The sequence below is a fragment of the Oncorhynchus mykiss genome, chromosome 19 (genome assembly GCF_057628025.1).
Source record: "Oncorhynchus mykiss isolate SJ-2025 chromosome 19, ASM5762802v1, whole genome shotgun sequence".
Classification (NCBI taxonomy): domain Eukaryota; kingdom Metazoa; phylum Chordata; class Actinopteri; order Salmoniformes; family Salmonidae; genus Oncorhynchus; species Oncorhynchus mykiss.
In genome coordinates, this window is record NC_143040.1 from 5,200,973 (window position 1) to 5,219,425 (window position 18,453).

At 48.6% G+C, this 18,453-nt stretch overlaps 2 protein-coding genes across 7 annotated transcripts in view; one reads left to right on the forward strand and one right to left on the reverse strand.

The window, feature by feature from the left end:
• LOC110516074 (structural maintenance of chromosomes protein 2) overlaps nucleotides 1-5,964 on the forward strand; it is a 44,920-nt gene extending 38,956 nt beyond the window's left edge. Inside the window, exons 24-27 of one of the 2 annotated variants that reach the window (XM_090209947.1) lie at nucleotides 48-164; nucleotides 984-1,144; nucleotides 3,401-3,548; nucleotides 5,572-5,964. In XM_090209947.1, the coding sequence (XP_090066073.1) occupies nucleotides 48-164; nucleotides 984-1,144; nucleotides 3,401-3,548; nucleotides 5,572-5,748 (603 nt within the window). In that variant the 3' untranslated portion in view covers nucleotides 5,749-5,964. Of the gene's footprint in view, nucleotides 1-47; nucleotides 165-983; nucleotides 1,145-2,983; nucleotides 3,087-3,400; nucleotides 3,549-5,571 lie in introns of those variants that run through there. The other variant, XM_090209948.1, reaches the window with a different exon arrangement.
• A 34-nt stretch (nucleotides 5,965-5,998) lies between these two features.
• Nucleotides 5,999-18,453, reverse strand: part of LOC110533223 (proteasome adapter and scaffold protein ECM29) — a 51,683-nt gene continuing 39,228 nt past the window's right edge. For 3 of the 5 annotated variants that reach the window (XM_090209942.1, XM_090209945.1, XM_090209944.1), the window contains 12 exons: nucleotides 18,123-18,189; nucleotides 17,763-17,854; nucleotides 16,464-16,530; nucleotides 15,952-16,149; nucleotides 12,762-12,973; nucleotides 11,882-11,925; nucleotides 10,553-10,745; nucleotides 10,310-10,448; nucleotides 9,856-9,961; nucleotides 9,150-9,244; nucleotides 8,584-8,655; nucleotides 5,999-8,036 (listed from right to left, as the gene is read on the reverse strand). In XM_090209942.1, the coding sequence (XP_090066068.1) occupies nucleotides 7,897-8,036; nucleotides 8,584-8,655; nucleotides 9,150-9,244; nucleotides 9,856-9,961; nucleotides 10,310-10,448; nucleotides 10,553-10,745; nucleotides 11,882-11,925; nucleotides 12,762-12,973; nucleotides 15,952-16,149; nucleotides 16,464-16,530; nucleotides 17,763-17,854; nucleotides 18,123-18,189 (1,425 nt within the window). In that variant the 3' untranslated portion in view covers nucleotides 5,999-7,896. Of the gene's footprint in view, nucleotides 8,037-8,084; nucleotides 8,155-8,583; nucleotides 8,656-9,149; nucleotides 9,245-9,855; nucleotides 9,962-10,309; nucleotides 10,449-10,552; nucleotides 10,746-10,878; nucleotides 11,368-11,881; nucleotides 11,926-12,761; nucleotides 12,974-15,951; nucleotides 16,150-16,463; nucleotides 16,531-17,762; nucleotides 17,855-18,122; nucleotides 18,190-18,453 lie in introns of those variants that run through there. The other 2 variants (XM_090209943.1, XM_090209946.1) reach the window with 2 other exon arrangements.

Genomic DNA, 18,453 nt, shown 5'->3' on the forward strand with positions numbered 1-18,453 from the left:
GTTGAGAACGTGACCCTTGACCCTGTTTTTGCCCTAACTTCCATCAGTATAATGACCTGATGAAGAAGAAGAGGATCGTAGAGAATGACAAGTCTAAGATCCTCCAGACCATAGAGGAGCTGGACCAGAAGAAGAAGGAGGCCCTCAACATCGCCTGGCAGAAGGTTTGTCTCTCTGTCTGGCAGAAGGTCTGTCTGTCTGCCTGCCTGGCAGAAGGTCTGTCTGTCTGTCTGGCAGTCTGAAGGTCTGTCTGTCTCTGATGTGTCTGCCTGGCAGAAGGTCTGTCTGTCTCTGATGTGTCTGCCTGGCAGAAGGTCTGTCTGTCTGAAGGTCTGTCTGTCTGCCTGCCTGTGTCTGTCTGCCTGCCTGTCTGGCAGAAGGTCTGCCTGCCTGTCTGCCTGCCTGGCAGAAGGTCTGTCTGTCTGCCTGGCAGAAGGTCTGTCTGTCTGCCTGCCTGGCAGAAGGTCTGCCTGCCTGTCTGTCTGCCTGCCTCTGTCTGCCTGGCAGAAGGTCTGTCTGCCTGTCTGTGTCTGTCTGCCTGTTAGAAGGTGTGTCTGTCTGCCTCTCTGTCTGTGTCTGTCTGCCTGTGTCTGTCTGCCTGCCTGGCTCTGTCTGCCTGGCAAAATGTCTGTCTGTCTGCCTGGCAGAAGGTCTGCCTGCCTGCCTGCCTGGCAGAAGGTGTGTCTGTCTGTCTCTGATGTGTCTCTGTCTCTGTGTTTGATAAATATCTTAATGATACAGGACCATTTGACCATTTTGATGTGAAAACAAGTTGTGGTAAAAAGACACCAGACTGTGTTGGTGACATCAGCAGACTGTTCATCCTCTGAGACTAAGTGTAGACATTATTTCTAGAAGCTAACAGGAGCGAATTATTCAGGTCTCTGGCAAAGTGACTCATCAAACTTTTCTGTCTCCTCTCGTTCTCCTGTCTCTGTCTCCTCTCGGTCTCCTGTCTCCTCTCTACAAATGTGTGTCTCCAGGTGAATAAAGACTTTGGCAGTATCTTCTCCACCCTGCTGCCGGGGGCTGATGCCCGTCTGGCCCCTCCTGAGGGCTGCGGGGCCTTAGAGGGCCTGGAGTTCAAGGTGGCTCTGGGAAACACGTGGAAGGAGAACCTCACTGAACTCAGTGGAGGACAGAGGTACGGGGAGATCAATTTAATCAGTAACTGATTGGTTATTGATACATTGTGTGTGTTAGACTTGTGCTACTAATTTCCAGTTTACTAAACCTCTGCAAACACAATGGTTGTTTACCCAGATCAGCTCTGGGGGAAAAAAATCTGATGTGAAAAATATCAGAATTGTACTGCCTGTGTACGCGCAGCCAGAAGGTGTCAAAGGTCAGATGATGGATTAAGACGGCTCTTTTGATTGGCTAGTGATCAGTAACACTATCTTTGATTCTATTGAAGTGGACTCCGGTGAACAGAATGGTCCTCTTTGGCCGAACGCACGTGTATTGGACCACGTTATAGTTTTATTCTAAAATGTATTTAAAAAAAAATAACATTCTCATCCATCTACACACACTAGCCCATAATGTGACAAAGCAAAAACAGTTTAGGAATGTTTGCAAATAATAAAAATAAAAATCTGAATTATCCTATTTGACAAGTATTCAGACTCTTTGCTGTGAGACTCGAAATTGAGCTGAGGTGCATCCTGTTTCTACAACTTGATTGGACATGATTTGAAAAGGCACACACCCGTCTATATAAAAGGTCCCACAGTAGACAGTGCATGTCTGAGCCAAAACCAAGCCATGAGGTGGAAGGAATTGTCCGTAGAGCTGTGAGACAGGATTGTGTCGAGGCACAGATCTGGGGAAGGATACCGAAACATATCTGTAGGTTTGAAAGTCCCCACGAACACAGTGGCCTCCATCATTCTGAAATGGAAGACGTTTGGAACCACCAAGACTCTTCCTGGCTGCACGGCCAAACTGACCAATCGGGAGAGAAGGGCCTTGGTCAGGGAGGTGACCAAGAACCCGATGGTCACTCTGACAGAGCTCTAGAGCTCCTCTGTGGAGATGGGAGACCCTTCCAGAAGGACAACCATCTCTGCAGCATTCCACCAATCAGGCAGAAAGGCCAGACGGAAGCCACTCCTCAGTAAAAGGCACATGACAGCCCGCCTGGAGTTTGCCAAAAGGCACTTAAAGGACTCTCAGACCATGAGAGACAAGATTCTCTGGTCTGATGAAACAAAGATTGAACTCTTTGGCCTGAATGCCAAGCGTCACGTCTGGAGGAAACCTGGCACCATCCCTACGGTGAAGCATGCTGGCGGCAACATCAGGCTGTGGGGATGTTTTTTAGGGACTGGGAGACTAGTCAGGATCGAGGGAAAGATGAATGGAGGAAAGTAGAGAGAGATCCTTGATGCAAACCTGCTACAGAGCGCTCAGAACCTCAGACTGGGGTGAAGGTTCACCTTCCAACAGGACAACGACCCTAAGCACACAGCCAAGACAACGCAGGAGTGGCTTCAACACAAGTCCTTGAGTGGCCCAGCCAGAGTCCAGATTTGAACTTCTCTGGAGAAACCTGAAAATAGCTGTGCAGTGATGCTCCCCATCCAACCTGACAGAGCTTTAGAGGATCTGCAGAGAAGAATGGGAGAAACTCCCCAAGTACAGGTGTGCCAAGCTTGTAGCGTCATACCCAAGAAGACCTGAGGCTGTAATCGCTGCCAAAGGTGCTTCAACAAAGTAAAGGGACTGAATACTGATGGAAATGTGATATTTTCTTTTTTTTAATACATTTTCACACAAAAGGTTTTTGTGATGTCATTACAGGGTTATTGTGTTGAGGTAAAAATAAACAATATAATCCACTTTAGAGTAAGGCTGTAACGTAACAAGGGTCTGAATGCACTGCAACTGTGTTCCGGGTCTCTGGTGGCCATGTTGCTGTTTAAACCTGTGTTCCAGGTCTCTGATCCTGGCCATGTTGCTGTTTAAACCTGTGTTCCAGGTCTCTGGTAGCCTTGTCTCTGATCCTGGCCATGTTGCTGTTTAAACCTGTGTTCCAGGTCTCTGATCCTGGCCATGTTGCTGTTTAAACCTGTGTTCCAGGTCTCTGATCCTGGCCATGTTGCTGTTTAAACCTGTGTTCCAGGTCTCTGATCCTGGCCATGTTGCTGTTTAAACCTGTGTTCCAGGTCTCTGATCCTGGCCATGTTGCTGTTTAAACCTGTGTTCCAGGTCTCTGATCCTGGCCATGTTGCTGTTTAAACCTGTGTTCCAGGTCTCTGATCCTGGCCATGCTGCTGTTTAAACCTGTGTTCCAGGTCTCTGGTAGCCTTGTCTCTGATCCTGGCCATGCTGCTGTTTAAACCTGTGTTCCTTGTCTCTGATCCTGGCCATGCTCCTGTTTAAACCTGTGTTCCAGGTCTCTGGTAGCCTTGTCTCTGATCCTGGCCATGCTCCTGTTTAAACCTGCTCCCATCTACATCTTGGACGAAGTGGATGCTGCCCTGGACCTCTCACACACACAGAACATAGGACAGATGTTGAGGACACACTTCACACACTCCCAGGTAACACACCTGTCCTACACACACTGGGGGTAGCAGGGTAGCCTAGTGGTTAGAGTGTAGAGGAGGTAGGACACACTGGGGGCAGCAGGGTCGCCTAGTGGTTAGAGCGTAGGGGAGGTAGGACACACTCCCAGGTAACACACCTGTCCTACACACACTGGGGGTAGCAGGGTAGCCTAGTGGTTAGAGCGTAGGGGAGGTAGGACACACTTCACACACTCCCAGGTAACACACCAGTCCTACACACACTGGGGGTGGCAGGGTAGCCTAGTGGTTAGAGCGTAGGGGAGGTAGGACACACTCCCAGGTAACACACCTGTCCTACACACACTGGGGGTGGCAGGGTAGCCTAGTGGTTAGAGTGTAGGGGAGGTAGGACACACTCCCAGGTAACACACCAGTCCTACACACACTGGGGGTAGCAGGGTAGCCTAGTGGTTAGAGCGTAGGGGAGGTAGGACACACTTCACACACTCCCAGGTAACACACCAGTCCTACACACACTGGGGGTGGCAGGGTAGCCTAGTGGTTAGAGCGTAGGGGAGGTAGGACACACTCCCAGGTAACACACCAGTCCTACACACACTGGGGGTGGCAGGGTAGCCTAGTGGTTAGAGTGTAGGGGAGGTAGGACACACTCCCAGGTAACACACCTGTCCTACACACACTGGGGGCAGGGTAGCCTAGTGGTTAGAGCGTAAGGGAGGTAGGACACACTCCCAGGTAACACACCTGTCCTACACACACTGGGGGCAGGGTAGCCTAGTGGTTAGAGTGTAGAGGAGGTAGGACACTGGGGGCGGCAGGGTAGCCTAGTGGTTAGAGTGTAGAGGAGGTAGGACACACTGGGGGTGCAGGGTAGCCTAGTGGTTAGAGTGTAGAGGAGGTAGGACACACTGGGGGCGGCAGGGTAGCCTAGTGGTTAGAGTGTAGAGGAGGTAGGACACACTGGGGGCGGCAGGGTAGCCTAGTGGTTAGAGTGTAGAGGAGGTAGGACACACTGGGGGCGGCAGGGTAGCCTAGTGGTTAGAGTGTAGAGGAGGTAGGACACACTGGGGGCGGCAGGGTAGCCTAGTGGTTAGAGTGTAGAGGAGGTAGGACACACTGGGGGCGGCAGGGTAGCCTAGTGGTTAGAGTGTAGAGGAGGTAGGACACACTGGGGGCGGCAGGGTAGCCTAGTGGTTAGAGTGTAGGGAAGGTAGGACACACTGGGGGTGCAGGGTAGCCTAGTGGTTAGAGTGTAGAGGAGGTAGGACACACTGGGGGCGGCAGGGTAGCCTAGTGGTTAGAGTGTAGAGGAGGTAGGACACACTGGGGGCGGCAGGGTAGCCTAGTGGTTAGAGTGTAGGGGAGGTAGGACACACTCCCAGGTAACACACCTGTCCTACACACACTGGGGCGGCAGGGTCGCCTAGTGGTTAGAGTGTAGAGGAGGTAGGACACACTGGGGGTGCAGGGTAGCCTAGTGGTTAGAGTGTAGAGGAGGTAGGACACACTGGGGGCGGCAGGGTAGCCTAGTGGTTAGAGTGTAGAGGAGGTAGGACACACTGGGGGCGGCAGGGTAGCCTAGTGGTTAGAGTGTAGAGGAGGTAGGACACACTGGGGGCGGCAGGGTAGCCTAGTGGTTAGAGTGTAGAGGAGGTAGGACACACTGGGGGTGCAGGGAAGGTAGGACACACTGGGGGTGCAGGGTAGCCTAGTGGTTAGAGTGTAGAGGAGGTAGGACACACTGGGGGCGGCAGGGTAGCCTAGTGGTTAGAGTGTAGAGGAGGTAGGACACACTGGGGGCGGCAGGTTAGCCTAGTGGTTAGAGTGTAGGGAAGGTAGGACACACTGGGGGCAGCAGGGTAGCCTAGTAACCGTAAAGGTTGCAAGACCGCATCCCCCGAGCTGACATGGTAAACACCTGTAGTTCTGCCCCTGAACAGTGACCCACTGTTTCCTAGTCAGTCATTGTAAATAAGAATTTGTTCTTAACTGACTTGCCAACAGAACCCATTTTGTCTGTCTCTCCTCTCTGTAGTTTGTGGTGGTCTCTCTGAAGGACGGCATGTTCACCAACGCCAACGTTCTGTTCAAGACCAAGTTTGTAGACGGGGTGTCTGCCGTGTCCCGTACCACCCAGGCCCAACCAGACCAGAACAAGGGGCCGCGGAAAGGCCCGTCTCATCGGCCGCAGGCACAAAAAATAATCGCTTAGCTAGAGAGGCCAACTGATGTTTGTACGTTATCACTAAAAGTCTTTCTATAATTATTTAATTGTTCATTCAACTAGCCGTCTGGCTTAACATGAAACCTGCATATAGCAATTCTTCTGTCCTTGTTTTCAGATGTTTGTGTGTCTGAAATATACTGTTGTACATCATGTATTTTAATTTCTTGTTGTTTAAAATAAAAAGCCCCTTTCACAAACACAGTCTGGCGTAGTTTAAAACCCAAATAATGACGTCTTTCAAGGTTGTTTATTTATTTATTTTGGAGACAAATTCACAAGAATTACATGCCTCACACCAACCGACCCCCACTGTTCATTGTTGGGTTTTTAAATCAACATGGCTGAAAATATATTTTTACACATGCAAACTGGGGGAGAGTTCAGACAGAGAAACATCACTGTTCACCAGAATATCAACAGTATTGTGGAGCTCCGACACCTATTTCAGTCCAAACCGTGATAAGTGTTGGGCTGGAACAAAAGCCTGCTCACACTGTAGATCAGGGGTGTTCATCTCATTCCACGGAGGACCATAATGGGGCGACAGGGTAGCCTAGTGGTTAGAGCATTGGACTTGTAACCGAAAGGTTGCAAGTTCAAATCCCCGAGCTGACAAAGTACAAATCTGTCGTTCTGCCCCTGAACAGGCAGTTAACCCACTGTTCCTAGTCCGTCATTGAAAATAAGAATTTGTTCTTAACTGACTTGCCTAGTTAAATAAAGGTAAAATAAATGTCCACAGGTTTCTCCCCTTTCAATTAAAGACCTGGAGGTGAGGGGAGGTCCTTACTAATTAGTGACCTTAAATTCATCGAGGGAGAAGGTACACACACTCAGCCCTCTGTGGAATGAGCTGATTGGCTGGAACAACACCCAGTAGCTCTCCAGGACCAAGGAGTTGACAGCCAATGTGTTAAATAAAGTTGCAGTATCCTCCCCAAATGGCGACCCCTTATTCCCACTAGTAGTGTTTAGAGAATCAGGGCACCATGTGGGACGTACTGTACTGGCTGCTGTAGGAGAGAAAGAAGGGAGCCGTTGTTACACAGGACAAATCCCCAACGCCTCCAAATTGCCCAGGACTTGTTTATTGTAAAGAAAACCCATCTCTAACTGATTTTAGTTTGGGAAATCTATTCCAAAGTCTCCCAAGAGATGCATGTGATCCTCTACAAATCCAAACAACATTTTAAAATGGATGTTTTTAGTCAATTATAATCATTGTGATCTTATCTGCTCAAGATAAAAATTATAAATTGTCCCGCGGCTGAATTTAGTTGATGATCCCTGGACGACAGTAGTGCACTACTTCAGAGCAGAGAATCATATGGGACCTGGTCAACAGTAGTGCACTACTTCAGAGCAGATAATCCTATGGGATCTGGTCAACAGTAGTGCACTACTTCAGAGCAGATAATCCTATGGGATCTGGTCAACAGTAGTGCACTACTTCAGAGAATCCTATGGGATCTGGTCAACAGTAGTGCACTACTTCAGAGAATCCTATGGGATCTGGTCAACAGTAGTGCACTACTTCAGAGAATCCTATGGGATCTGGTCAACAGTAGTGCACTACTTCAGAGCAGAGAATCCTATGGGACCTGGTCAACAGTAGTGCACTACTTCAGAGAATCCTATGGGATCTGGTCAACAGTAGTGCACTACTTCAGAGCAGAGAATCCTATGGGATCTGGTCAACAGTAGTGCACTACTTCAGAGAATCCTATGGGATCTGGTCAACAGTAGTGCACTACTTCAGAGCAGAGAATCATATGGGACCTGGTCAACAGTAGTGCACTACTTCAGAGAATCCTATGGGATCTGGTCAACAGTAGTGCACTACTTCAGAGAATCCTATGGGATCTGGTCAACAGTAGTGCACTACTTCAGAGAATCCTATGGGATCTGGTCAACAGTAGTGCACTACTTCAGAGAATCCTATGGGATCTGGTCAACAGTAGTGCACTATATAGGGAATAGGGTGCTGTTTTGTTTACATAGTGAGTTGATATGGCAATTATAAATGACCCAGCCAGCCGTCCACCCATCGACACAATACACGTTATAATCATCACGCCTGTCCACTCTGGGGGGTGTATTCAGGGTTGACTAGGTAGGTGTCTGTGTGTGTGTTCAGGGTTGACTCTGGATGTTCCTCCGTAGTTCCTGGGCCTTGTCTCGTAGGTCAGGTCTGCTGTCTGTCTGCAGGGTGGACAGTGAACGCTGCAGCTGTTCGCGACTCTTTCCCGAGACACACTCCCACTGACCGCTCTCTGCAACGACACACACAATGTCCCCTTCAGGGTCTAGGAGGGGAGACAATCTGTCCCCCTCAGGGACACAATGTCCCCTTCAGGGTCTAGGAGGGGACACACTCCCACTGACCGCTCTCTGGAACGACACACACAATGTCCCCTTCAGGCTCTAGGAGGGGACACAATCTGTCCCCCTCGGGGTCCATGAGGGGGAGACACAATCTGTCCCCCTCGGGGTCCATGAGGGGAGACACAATCTGTCCCCCTTCGGGTCTAGGAGGAGGGGAGAAAATGAATCCCCTTCAGAGGAGATAAATAGTTTTCAAACAGAAGATGACGCAGTGATCATGAATATATTTAGTTCTCAAATGTTGCCTCAGGTTTAAGTAAAATGACCTCCTAGACATTGTGCTTCAAAATTCAACATAGTCCTATATTCTAGGCATGGAAGGTCAAGTCCTGCACACTGGTGCTTTTACTTCCTGGGTTAAAGACCCCCTTTAGAAGAGTTGAGAGAAGTGGGACTAGTCATATAGCCCCGTAAACAGACGGAACGGAGACTCACCTCCTGTCCTCTTCACCAGCAGATCCACAACAGACAACGCTTCGGTCCTCACAGAGGAGTAACTCTTATTCTCTACAGGAGGAAACATTTTGAATAAAAACATTGTGAAATCTTTCTAATAAGAAACATCTAGGATCAATTTCCCCACACCCGGATTAAAGCTACACCCAGATTACACCTGGATTAAAAAAATCATGATTTACTCAAAAAGTTAAATATTACCTAGTGGCTGTGTGAGAGCAGTGTACAGGTCTTCCCTAGTAGGTGTGAGCGTGCAGTGTACAGGTCTTCCCTAGTGGGTGTGAGAGCAATGTACAAGTCTTCCCTAGTAGGTGTGAGAGCAGTGTACAGGTCTTCCCTAGTAGGTGTGAGCAGTGTACAGGTCTTCCCTAGTGGGTGTGAGAGAGCAGTGTTCAGGTCTTCCCTAGTGGGCGTGTGAGAGCAGTGTTCATGTCGTCCCTAGTGGGTGTGTGAGAGCAGTGTACAGGTCTTCCCTAGTGGGTGTGTGAGAGCAGTGTACAGGTCTTACCTAGTGGGTATGGGAGAGTGCAGTGTACAGGTCTTACCTAGTGGGTATGTGAGTGCGCTGCATGTCTCTGTGAGAATAAGGGACAAGGCTGTGAAGTTCTGGTTGTCTTTCTCTTTCTCCAACAGTAGCAACCTACACAGGAAGGAACAACAAGAGAAAATCATTCATCAAATCAGATGGAGAACAACATGTACCAGTCAGAAAGGACAGGATAGGCATGGCAGCCTCTCCACCTCGCCCTCCGATAGGCTAGAAATATGTTTTAAGTCTTTCAGATCTAGATAGGCGTAGAACAGGGCTCTCCAACCCTGTTCCTGGAGAGAAACCCTCCTGTAGGTTTTAACTCCAACCCTGTTTCTGGAGAGATACCCTCCTGTAGGTTTTAACTCCAACCCTGTTTCTGGAGAGAAACCCTCCTGTAGGTTTTAACTCCAACCCTGTTCCTGTAGAGAAGCCCTCCTGTAGGTTTTAACTCCAACCTTGGTCCTGGAGAACCTCCTGTAGGTTTTAACTCCAACCCTGTTCCTGGAGAGAAACCCTCCTGTAGGTTTTAACTCCTGTTCCTGGAGAGAAACCCTCCTGTAGGTTTTAACTCCTGTTCCTGGAGAGAAACCCTCCTGTAGGTTTTAACTCCTGTTCCTGGAGAGATACCCTCCTGTAGGTTTTAACTCCAACCTTGGTCCTGGAGAACCTCCTGTAGGTTAACCCTCCACAACCTTCATAGACTGTGTTTGTTTCCTTACCTCTGGAAGTATGTCTTCATAGACTGTAGCACCCCCACCTGGACCCTCCATGTACTGAGTTTCAACCTCTCACACATCAGACAGCACAGGTCCAACTGGAAACGCTCTGGGAACACAGGAGAGACACAGCATTAAACACACAGTACTACAATCACTTCTGATTAAATCACCTTATTGTTTTGGCTTCTATTGAAATTAGACCAAAACATTTACAAATCTCACCCTGGGTTTGTGTGTTGTTGGGCCAGTCAGAACCTTACCCTGGGTTTGTGTGTTGTTGGGCCAGTCAGAGCCTTACCCTGGGTTTGTGCCGTCGTTGGGCCAGTCAGAACCTTACCCTGGGTTTGTGCGGTCGTTGGGCCAGTCAGAACCTTACCCTGGGTTTGTGCCGTCGTTGGGCCAGTCAGAACCTTACCCTGGGTTTGTACCGTCGTTGGTCCAGTCAGAACCTTACCCTGGGTTTGTGTGTTGTTGGGCCAGGTCTTGCCCAGCGTCTGGAAGGCACAGAGTAGAGCTTCAGTCTGCAGCTCCTTCTCCTTCTCATCCCGATCGTCATCACTATCATGTCTCAACCTCGAAGTTGCTGCAGAGTTCTGTAACACAGGATCAGACATCACACATTTTGGACCAATCGATAGAACACTGATGTCATAAAGGAGAAATACACAAACTCTGTCCCTCTGTCGCTCTCTCTCACCTTCTTAATGAGTGGTATGAGTATGTCTGCCATATCACTGAAGCGGTCTTCCTGTGTGGCCTGCAGGACGTCAGCAGCACAGCCCAGGGCAGCCATCTTGTAGACCAGGTTGTCTTTACGACACTCCTTCAACACCAGATCAATCACCTCTGGTACACTGGGCTGGCCCGGGGAGGACTTCTGGAGTTCACCACTAACACACAACAACATCCTCATTATCACCAACATCCTCCTCATTATCACCTCTGGTACACTGGGCTGGCCCGGGGAGGACTTCTGGAGTTCACCACTAACACACAACATCATCCTCATTATCACCTCTGGTACACTGGGCTGGCCCGGGGAGGACTTCTGGAGTTCACCACTAACACACAACATCATCCTCATTATCACCTCTGGTACACTGGGCTGGCCCGGGGAGGACTTCTGGAGTTCACCACTAACACACAACATCATCCTCATTATCACCTCTGGTACACTGGGCTGGCCCGGGGAGGACTTCTGGGAGTTCACCACTAACACACAACATCATCCTCATTATCACCTCTGGTACACTGGGCTGGCCCGGGGAGGACTTCTGGAGTTCACCACTAACACACAACATCATCCTCATTATCACCTCTGGTACACTGGGCTGGCCCGGGGAGGACTTCTGGAGTTCACCACTAACACACAACAACATCCTCATTATCACCTCTGGTACACTGGGCTGGCCCGGGAAGGACTTCTGGAGTTCACCACTAACACACAACATCATCCTCATTATCACCTCTGGTACACTGGGCTGGCCCGGGGAGGACTTCTGGAGTTCACCACTAACACACATCATTCTCCTCATTATCAACATCCTCCTCATTATCACCAACATCCCCATTCTCACCAACATCCCCATTCTCACCAACATCCCTCATTATCACCAACATCCCCCATTATCACCAACATCCCCCATTATCACCATTATCACCAACATCCCCCATTATCACCAACATCCTCATCACAGGGACAAGAGACAGACAGACTGCTCCTATAGTGTCAGAAGGAGAGGAGGAGAAACCGTACAGACAGACTGCTCCTAGTGTCAGAAGGAGAGGAGAAACCGTACAGACAGACTGCTCCTATAGTGTCAGAAGGAGAGGAGGAGAAACCGTACAGACAGACTGCTCCTAGTGTCAGAAGGAGAGGAGGAGAAACCGTACAGACAGACTGCTCCTAGTGTCAGAAGGAGAGACAGACTGCTCCTAGTGTCAGAAGGAGAGACAGACTGCTCCTAGTGTCAGAAGGAGAGACAGACTGCTCCTAGTGTCAGAAGGAGAGGAGGAGAAACCGTACCTGCACTTAGACACCACAGAGCCGATGGCGTTCAACAGCTCCTCCTGCGGACAAACAAACAACTGGTGTGAGAAGACATCTGTACTAAACACTAGGACACAAACAACTGGTGTGAGAAGACATCTGTACTAAACACTAGACACAAACAACTGGTGTGAGAAGACATCTGTACTAAAACACTAGACACAAACAACTGGTGTGAGAAGACATCTGTACTAAAACACTAGACACAAACAACTGGTGTGAGAAGACATCTGTACGAAAACACTAGACAAACAACTGGTGTGAGAATACATCTGTAGTAAATACTAGGACACAAACAACTGGTGTGAGAAGACATCTGTAGTAAACACTAGGACACAAACAACTGGTGTGAGAAGACATCTGTACTAAAACACTAGACACAAACAACTGGTGTGAGAAGACATCTGTACAAAAACACTAGACACAAACAACTGGTGTGAGAAGACATCTGTACGAAAACACTAGACAAACAACTGGTGTGAGAAGACATCTGTAGTAAATACTAGGACACAAACAACTGGTGTGAGAAGACATCTGTAGTAAACACTAGACACAAACAACTGGAGTGAGAAGACATCTGTACTAAACACTAGACACAAACAACTGGTGTGAGAAGACATCTGTACTAAACACTAGACACACACAACTGGGGTGAGAAGACATCTGTACAAAAACACTAGACACAAACAACTGGAGTGAGAAGACATCTGTACTAAACACTAGACACAAAAAACTGGTGTGAGAAGACATCTGTACTAAACACTAGACACACACAACTGGTGTGAGAAGACATCGCTTATAAGCACCCCCCCCTTCTACTGACCACTTTATCACACACACACACACACACACACACCTTTCCAGTCCAGGTGCGTCCAACCAGTCCCTGCAGTAGAGCGGACAACACCATACCCAGGTGAGGGGCGACCAGAGAACCCGTCTGTTGCTTAGCGATCGACGCCATGGCAGCCGCGCCCTGGGCCTTCATCTTCCACGACTGGGACTGCAAGGCCTTCTGGGTAATGTCGATCAGCTCCGTCATGTAGAGGCGGATGCCCCCAAAGCTTCCTGGAAGACGACGACGAGAGGTCAGGGGTTGAAAAGGTCAAAGTGTTTGGTCTTTCCTATTGATTTATTGTCAACCTCTGTCTTCGTGGTATCCAGGTGGTAGTCAGAGGAAGGCCCTAAAAATGGTCAACGACCCCAGCCACCCCAGCCATAGACTGTTCTCTCTACTACCGCACGGCAAGCGGTACCGGAATGCCAAGTCTAGGACCGAAAGGCTTCTCAACAGTTTTTACCCCCAAGACATAAGACACCTGAACAGGTAATCAAATGGCTACCCGGACTATTTTTGCATTGTGTGCCCCCCCCCTCCAACCCCCCCAACCCCTCTTTTACGCTGCTGCTACTCTCTGTTCATCATATATGCACTGTCACTTTAACTTCACTAGGGTAGGGGGCAGCATTCGGAATTTTGGATGAAAAGCGTGCCCAAATTAAACTGCCTGCTACTCAGGCCCAGAAGCTAGGATATGCATATAATTGGTAGAGTTGGATAGAAAACACTCCAAAGTTTCCCAAACAGTTTGAATAATGTCTGTGAGTATAACAGAATTGATATGGCAGGCGAAAACCTGAGGAAAATACATCCAGGAAGGACTATTATTTTGAAAGGCTGTTTTTCCATTGAAAGCCTATCCACCATACAAAGACTTAGGACCCAGTTCACGAGCTCTATGGCTTCTTCTGCATGTGGCCAGTCTTTAGGCATTGTTTCAGGCTTTTACTCTGAAAAATGAGTGAGATACAGCACTTTCAAATGAGAGGACAGTGGACATTTCCAGCCATGAGTCCTGTGTGTGACCGGGAGAGCGCCATTCTTGTTTCTCCTTTTCTATTGACAAAGCTTTTGTCCGGTTTAAATATTATTATTTATGACAAAAACAACCTGAAGATTGATTTTAAACATCGTTTGACATGTTTCTACTAACTTTTATTTGACTTTTCGTCTGTCTGTTGAGAGCGCGCATTTGTGCCTTTTGGATTTCTGAACTAAACGCACCAACAAAACTGAGGTTTTTTTGGACATAAAGAGGGACATTATCGAACATTTATTGTGTAACATGGAGTCCTGGCAGTTCCACCAGATGAAGGTCGAAGGTTAGTGATTCATTTAAAATCGCTGACTGTTGTGAGTCCTCTCCTTGGCTGGAAAAAGTCTGTATGGTTTCTTGTGGCTAGGCGCTGTCCTAACATAATCGCATGGTGTGCTTTCGCCGCAGAGCCTTTTTGAAATCGGACACTGCGGTGGGATTAACGAGAAGTGTATCTTTAAAATGGTGTATAATACTTGTATGTTTGAGGAATTTTAATGATGAGATTTCTGTTGTTTTGAATTTGGCGCCCTGCAATTTCACTGGTTGTTGTCGAGGTGAGACGCTACCGTCCCACTGGTACCAGAGCTACCGTCCCACTGGTACCAGAGCTACCGTCCCACTGGTACCAGAGCTACCGTCCCACTGGTACCAGAGCTGTTAACCATATCTACATGTACAGACTACCACAATCAGCCTGACTAACCGGTGTCTGTATGTAGCCTCGCTACTTTCATAGCCTCGCTACTGTATATAGCCTCACTACTGTATATAGACTCGCTACTTTCATAGCCTCGCTACTGTATATAGCCTCGCTACTTTTATAGCCTCGCTACTGTATATAGCCTCGCTACTGTATATAGCCTCGCTACTGTATATAGCCTCGCTACTGTATATAGCCTCGCTACTGTATATAGCCTCGCTACTGTATATAGCCTCGCTACTTTTATAGCCTCGCTACTGTATATAGCCTCGCTACTGTATATAGCCTGTCTTTTTACTGTTGTTTTATTTCTTTACTTACCTGTTTTTCACCGAATACCTTTTTTGCACTATTGGTTAGAGCCTGTAAATCAGCATTTCACTGTGAAGTCTACACCTGTTGGATTCAGCGCACGTGACAAATAAACTTTGATTTGATTAGTTAGTGTTGTCTCATAGCTGCAACTCCCGTACGGACTGGGGAGAGGTCGAAGGTCGAGAGCCAGGCGTCCTCCGGTACACGACCCAACCAAGCCGTACTGCTTCTTGACATAATGCTTTAACCCTGAAGACAGCCGCACCAACGTGCCAGACGACCGTGTCAGCGTGCACTGCGCCCGGCCCGCCACAGGAGTCGCTAGAGCGCGATGGGACAAGGACGTCCCTGCCCGGCCAAACCCTCCCCTAACCCGGACGACGCTGAGCCAATTGTACGCCCCATGCGTCTCCCGGTCGTGGCCGGAGCCTGGACTCGAACCCAGAATCTCTAGTGGCACAGCTAACACAGCAATGCAGTGCCTTCGACCAGACACTCCCTCTACAGAGCCTTAGTCCATAGTGACGCTCCACTGTGTGTGTCCAGGTGTGTGTTTCTCTCCTCTCTCGCTCTCTCTCTCTGACCAGGTGTGTGTTTCTCTCCTCTCTCTCGCTCTCTGACCAGGTGTGTGTTTCTCTCCTCTCTCTCTCTCTGACCAGGTGTGTGTTTCTCTCCTCTCTCTGACCAGGTGTGTGTTTCTCTCCTCTCTCTCTCTCTGACCAGGTGTGTGTTTCTCTCCTCTCTCTCTCTGACCAGGTGTGTGTTCCTCTCCACTCTCTCTCTCTCTCTCTCTGACCAGGTGTGTGTTTCTCTCTCCTCTCTCTCTCTCTGACCAGGTGTGTGTTTCTCTCCTCTCTCTCTGACCAGGTGTGTGTTTCTCTCCTCTCTCTCTCTCTGACCAGGTGTGTGTTTCTCTCCTCTCTCTCTCTCTGACCAGGTGTGTGTTTCTCTCCTCTCTCTCTCTGACCAGGTGTGTGTTTCTCTCCTCTCTCTGACCAGGTGTGTGTTTCTCTCCTCTCTCTGACCAGGTGTGTGTTTCTCTCCTCTCTCTCTGACCAGGTGTGTGTTTCTCTCCTCTCTCTCTCTGACCAGGTGTGTGTGTCTCTCCTCTCTCTCTGACCAGGTGTGTGTTCCTCTCCTCTCTCTCTAACCTGGTACGTGTTCCTGCCAGACTTCGTTCCACAGCGTGGCGTCGTGGCTCTCTCCCTTCTCCTCGTCTGGTCCCGGCGCCTGGTGCATACCCAAGAAGGCTAGCGGCAACGCTACCACCGCATGCCCCTTCAGGACATCAGGGCTGTAGTGGCTGATAGCGTGGACCGTCAGGGCGCACGACGACCTGTACACCGGCTCTGAGGGGGGACAAAGAGCCATGTCATCTTTAGAGACTGAATAGACGCTGTCAACGTCAATCCTCGACAGCAGGGCTGTCCAACTCACTTCCTGGACGGCCGCTGAGTTGTTCATCCTTTCGGTTTAAAAAGAGACAGACAACCAGGTCACGAGAGTTCCTAACTAAATCAACTACCAAGAGAATTCCCGCAGACGCTCGGGCCCTCCAGGAAGTGAGCCGGACACCGCTGATCTAGGAGCAGTGTCTCGTGGTTGTTTTGGGGGACTGGGCAATAAGAGGAGGAAGTAGACGGGACAGATCCTGTTGTCTCACCTTCTTTCTCCAGGTACCAGGTGTTGAGTTTCAGTAGGAGTTTCTCTACACTGCTGCCCTTCGCTGTCTGAGGAGACAAGACATTTCTATTAATACAACCAGTCAGGTGAATGAAACCAGTCCTGACTTCAGGTTATATATTAACTAACTGATGTCCTTCGCTGTCTGAGGAGACAAGACATTTCTATTAATACAACCAGTCAGGTGAATGAAACCAGTCCTGACTTCAGGTTATATATTAACTAACTGATGTCCTTCGCTGTCTGAGGAGACAAGACATTTCTATTAATACAACCAGTCAGGTGAATGAAACCAGTCCTGACTTCAGGTTATATATTAACTAACTGATGTCCTTCGCTGTCTGAGGAGACAAGACATTTCTATTAATACAACCAGTCAGGTGAATGAAACCAGTCCTGACTTCAGGTTATATATTAACTAACTGATGTCCTTCGCTGTCTGAGGAGACAAGACATTTCTATTAATACAACCAGTCAGGTGAATGAAACCAGTCCTGACTTCAGGTTAAAACGAGTCACATGACACCGGGGAGGGAAAATGGCTAATTGGGCCCAATTTGGACATTTCCACTTAGGGGTGTACTCACTTTTGTTGCCAGAGGTTTAGACATTAATGGCTGTGTGTTGAGTTATTTTGAGGGGACAGCAAATTTACACTGTTATACAAGCTGAACACTCACTACTTTACATTGTAGCAAAGTGTCATTTCTTCAGTGTCACATGAAAAGATATAATCAAATATTTACAAAAATGTGAGGGGTGTACTCACTTTTGTGATATATACACACACACACACACAGTGGGGCAAAAAAGTATTTAGTCAGCCACCAATTGTGCAAGTTCTCCCACTTAAAAAGATGAGAGAGGCCTGTAATTTTCATCATAGGTACACTTCAACTATGACAGACAAAATGAGAAAAAAAAAATCACATTGTAGGATTTCTTTATGAATTTATTTGCAAATTATGGTGGAAAATAAGTATTTGGTCACCTATAAACAAGCAAGATTGCAGTCAAAGGACACCAGAAACAAAATTGTAGACCTGCACCAGGCTGGGAAGACTGAAGACTAAAATTACAGGCCTCTCTCATCTTTTTAAGTGGGAGAACTTGCCCAATTGGTGGCTGACTAAATACTTTTTTTGCCCCACTGTGTGTGTGTGTGTGTGTGTGTGTGTGTGTGTGTGTGTGTGTGTGTGTGTGTGTGTGTGTGTGTGTGTATATATATATATATAAACTAACACTGATGCAGTTAGTTAGATAACGCCATCCTACTCACCCTGACTAGATGTCCCAGAGCGAAGGAGAAGGCTTTCTGGACCACACTGCTACGGTCATGGATCCCATTCAGTAGGGCACTCATCAGTTTACCTGTCTCACACACACACAGACAGAGACACACACACACAGACAGAGACACACACAGAGACACACACACACAGAACATACATCATGACAGAGACAGTAAAGAAGGCCCAGTCCAGGGAAACCAGACCATAGAGGAGAGGTTGTAGTGAACTGACCAAGACAGAACCCTACTCCATCTCTCCATTTCTCCTTCTGGCTGTTGACCAGACAGGACATCTGGGGGGGTCGGTACGGTAAAGTCTACCTGTACCCCAGAGGGTAACGTGGTTACCTGAGTAAGGGGTGAGGTCCTGGGGACACTGGACGGTGAGGGACACGATCACACTGGCACAACCACCCTGGAACAACAAGGGGAGACACTGGTATTGTGACATTCATTCAGATTCAGACTGTTTACTGGTCACATGTTCAGGGCTGCAGGTGTGATTGGAGGAGACAGTGTTTAAATGGTCACATGTTCAGGGTTGCAGGGGGGGGGGGGGGTAACACCAGTTGGGAGGCAGGGTAACACCAGTTGGGAGGCAGGGTAACACCAGTTGGGGGGCAGGGTAACACCAGTTGGGGGGCAGGGTAACACCAGTTGGGGGGCAGGGTAACACCAG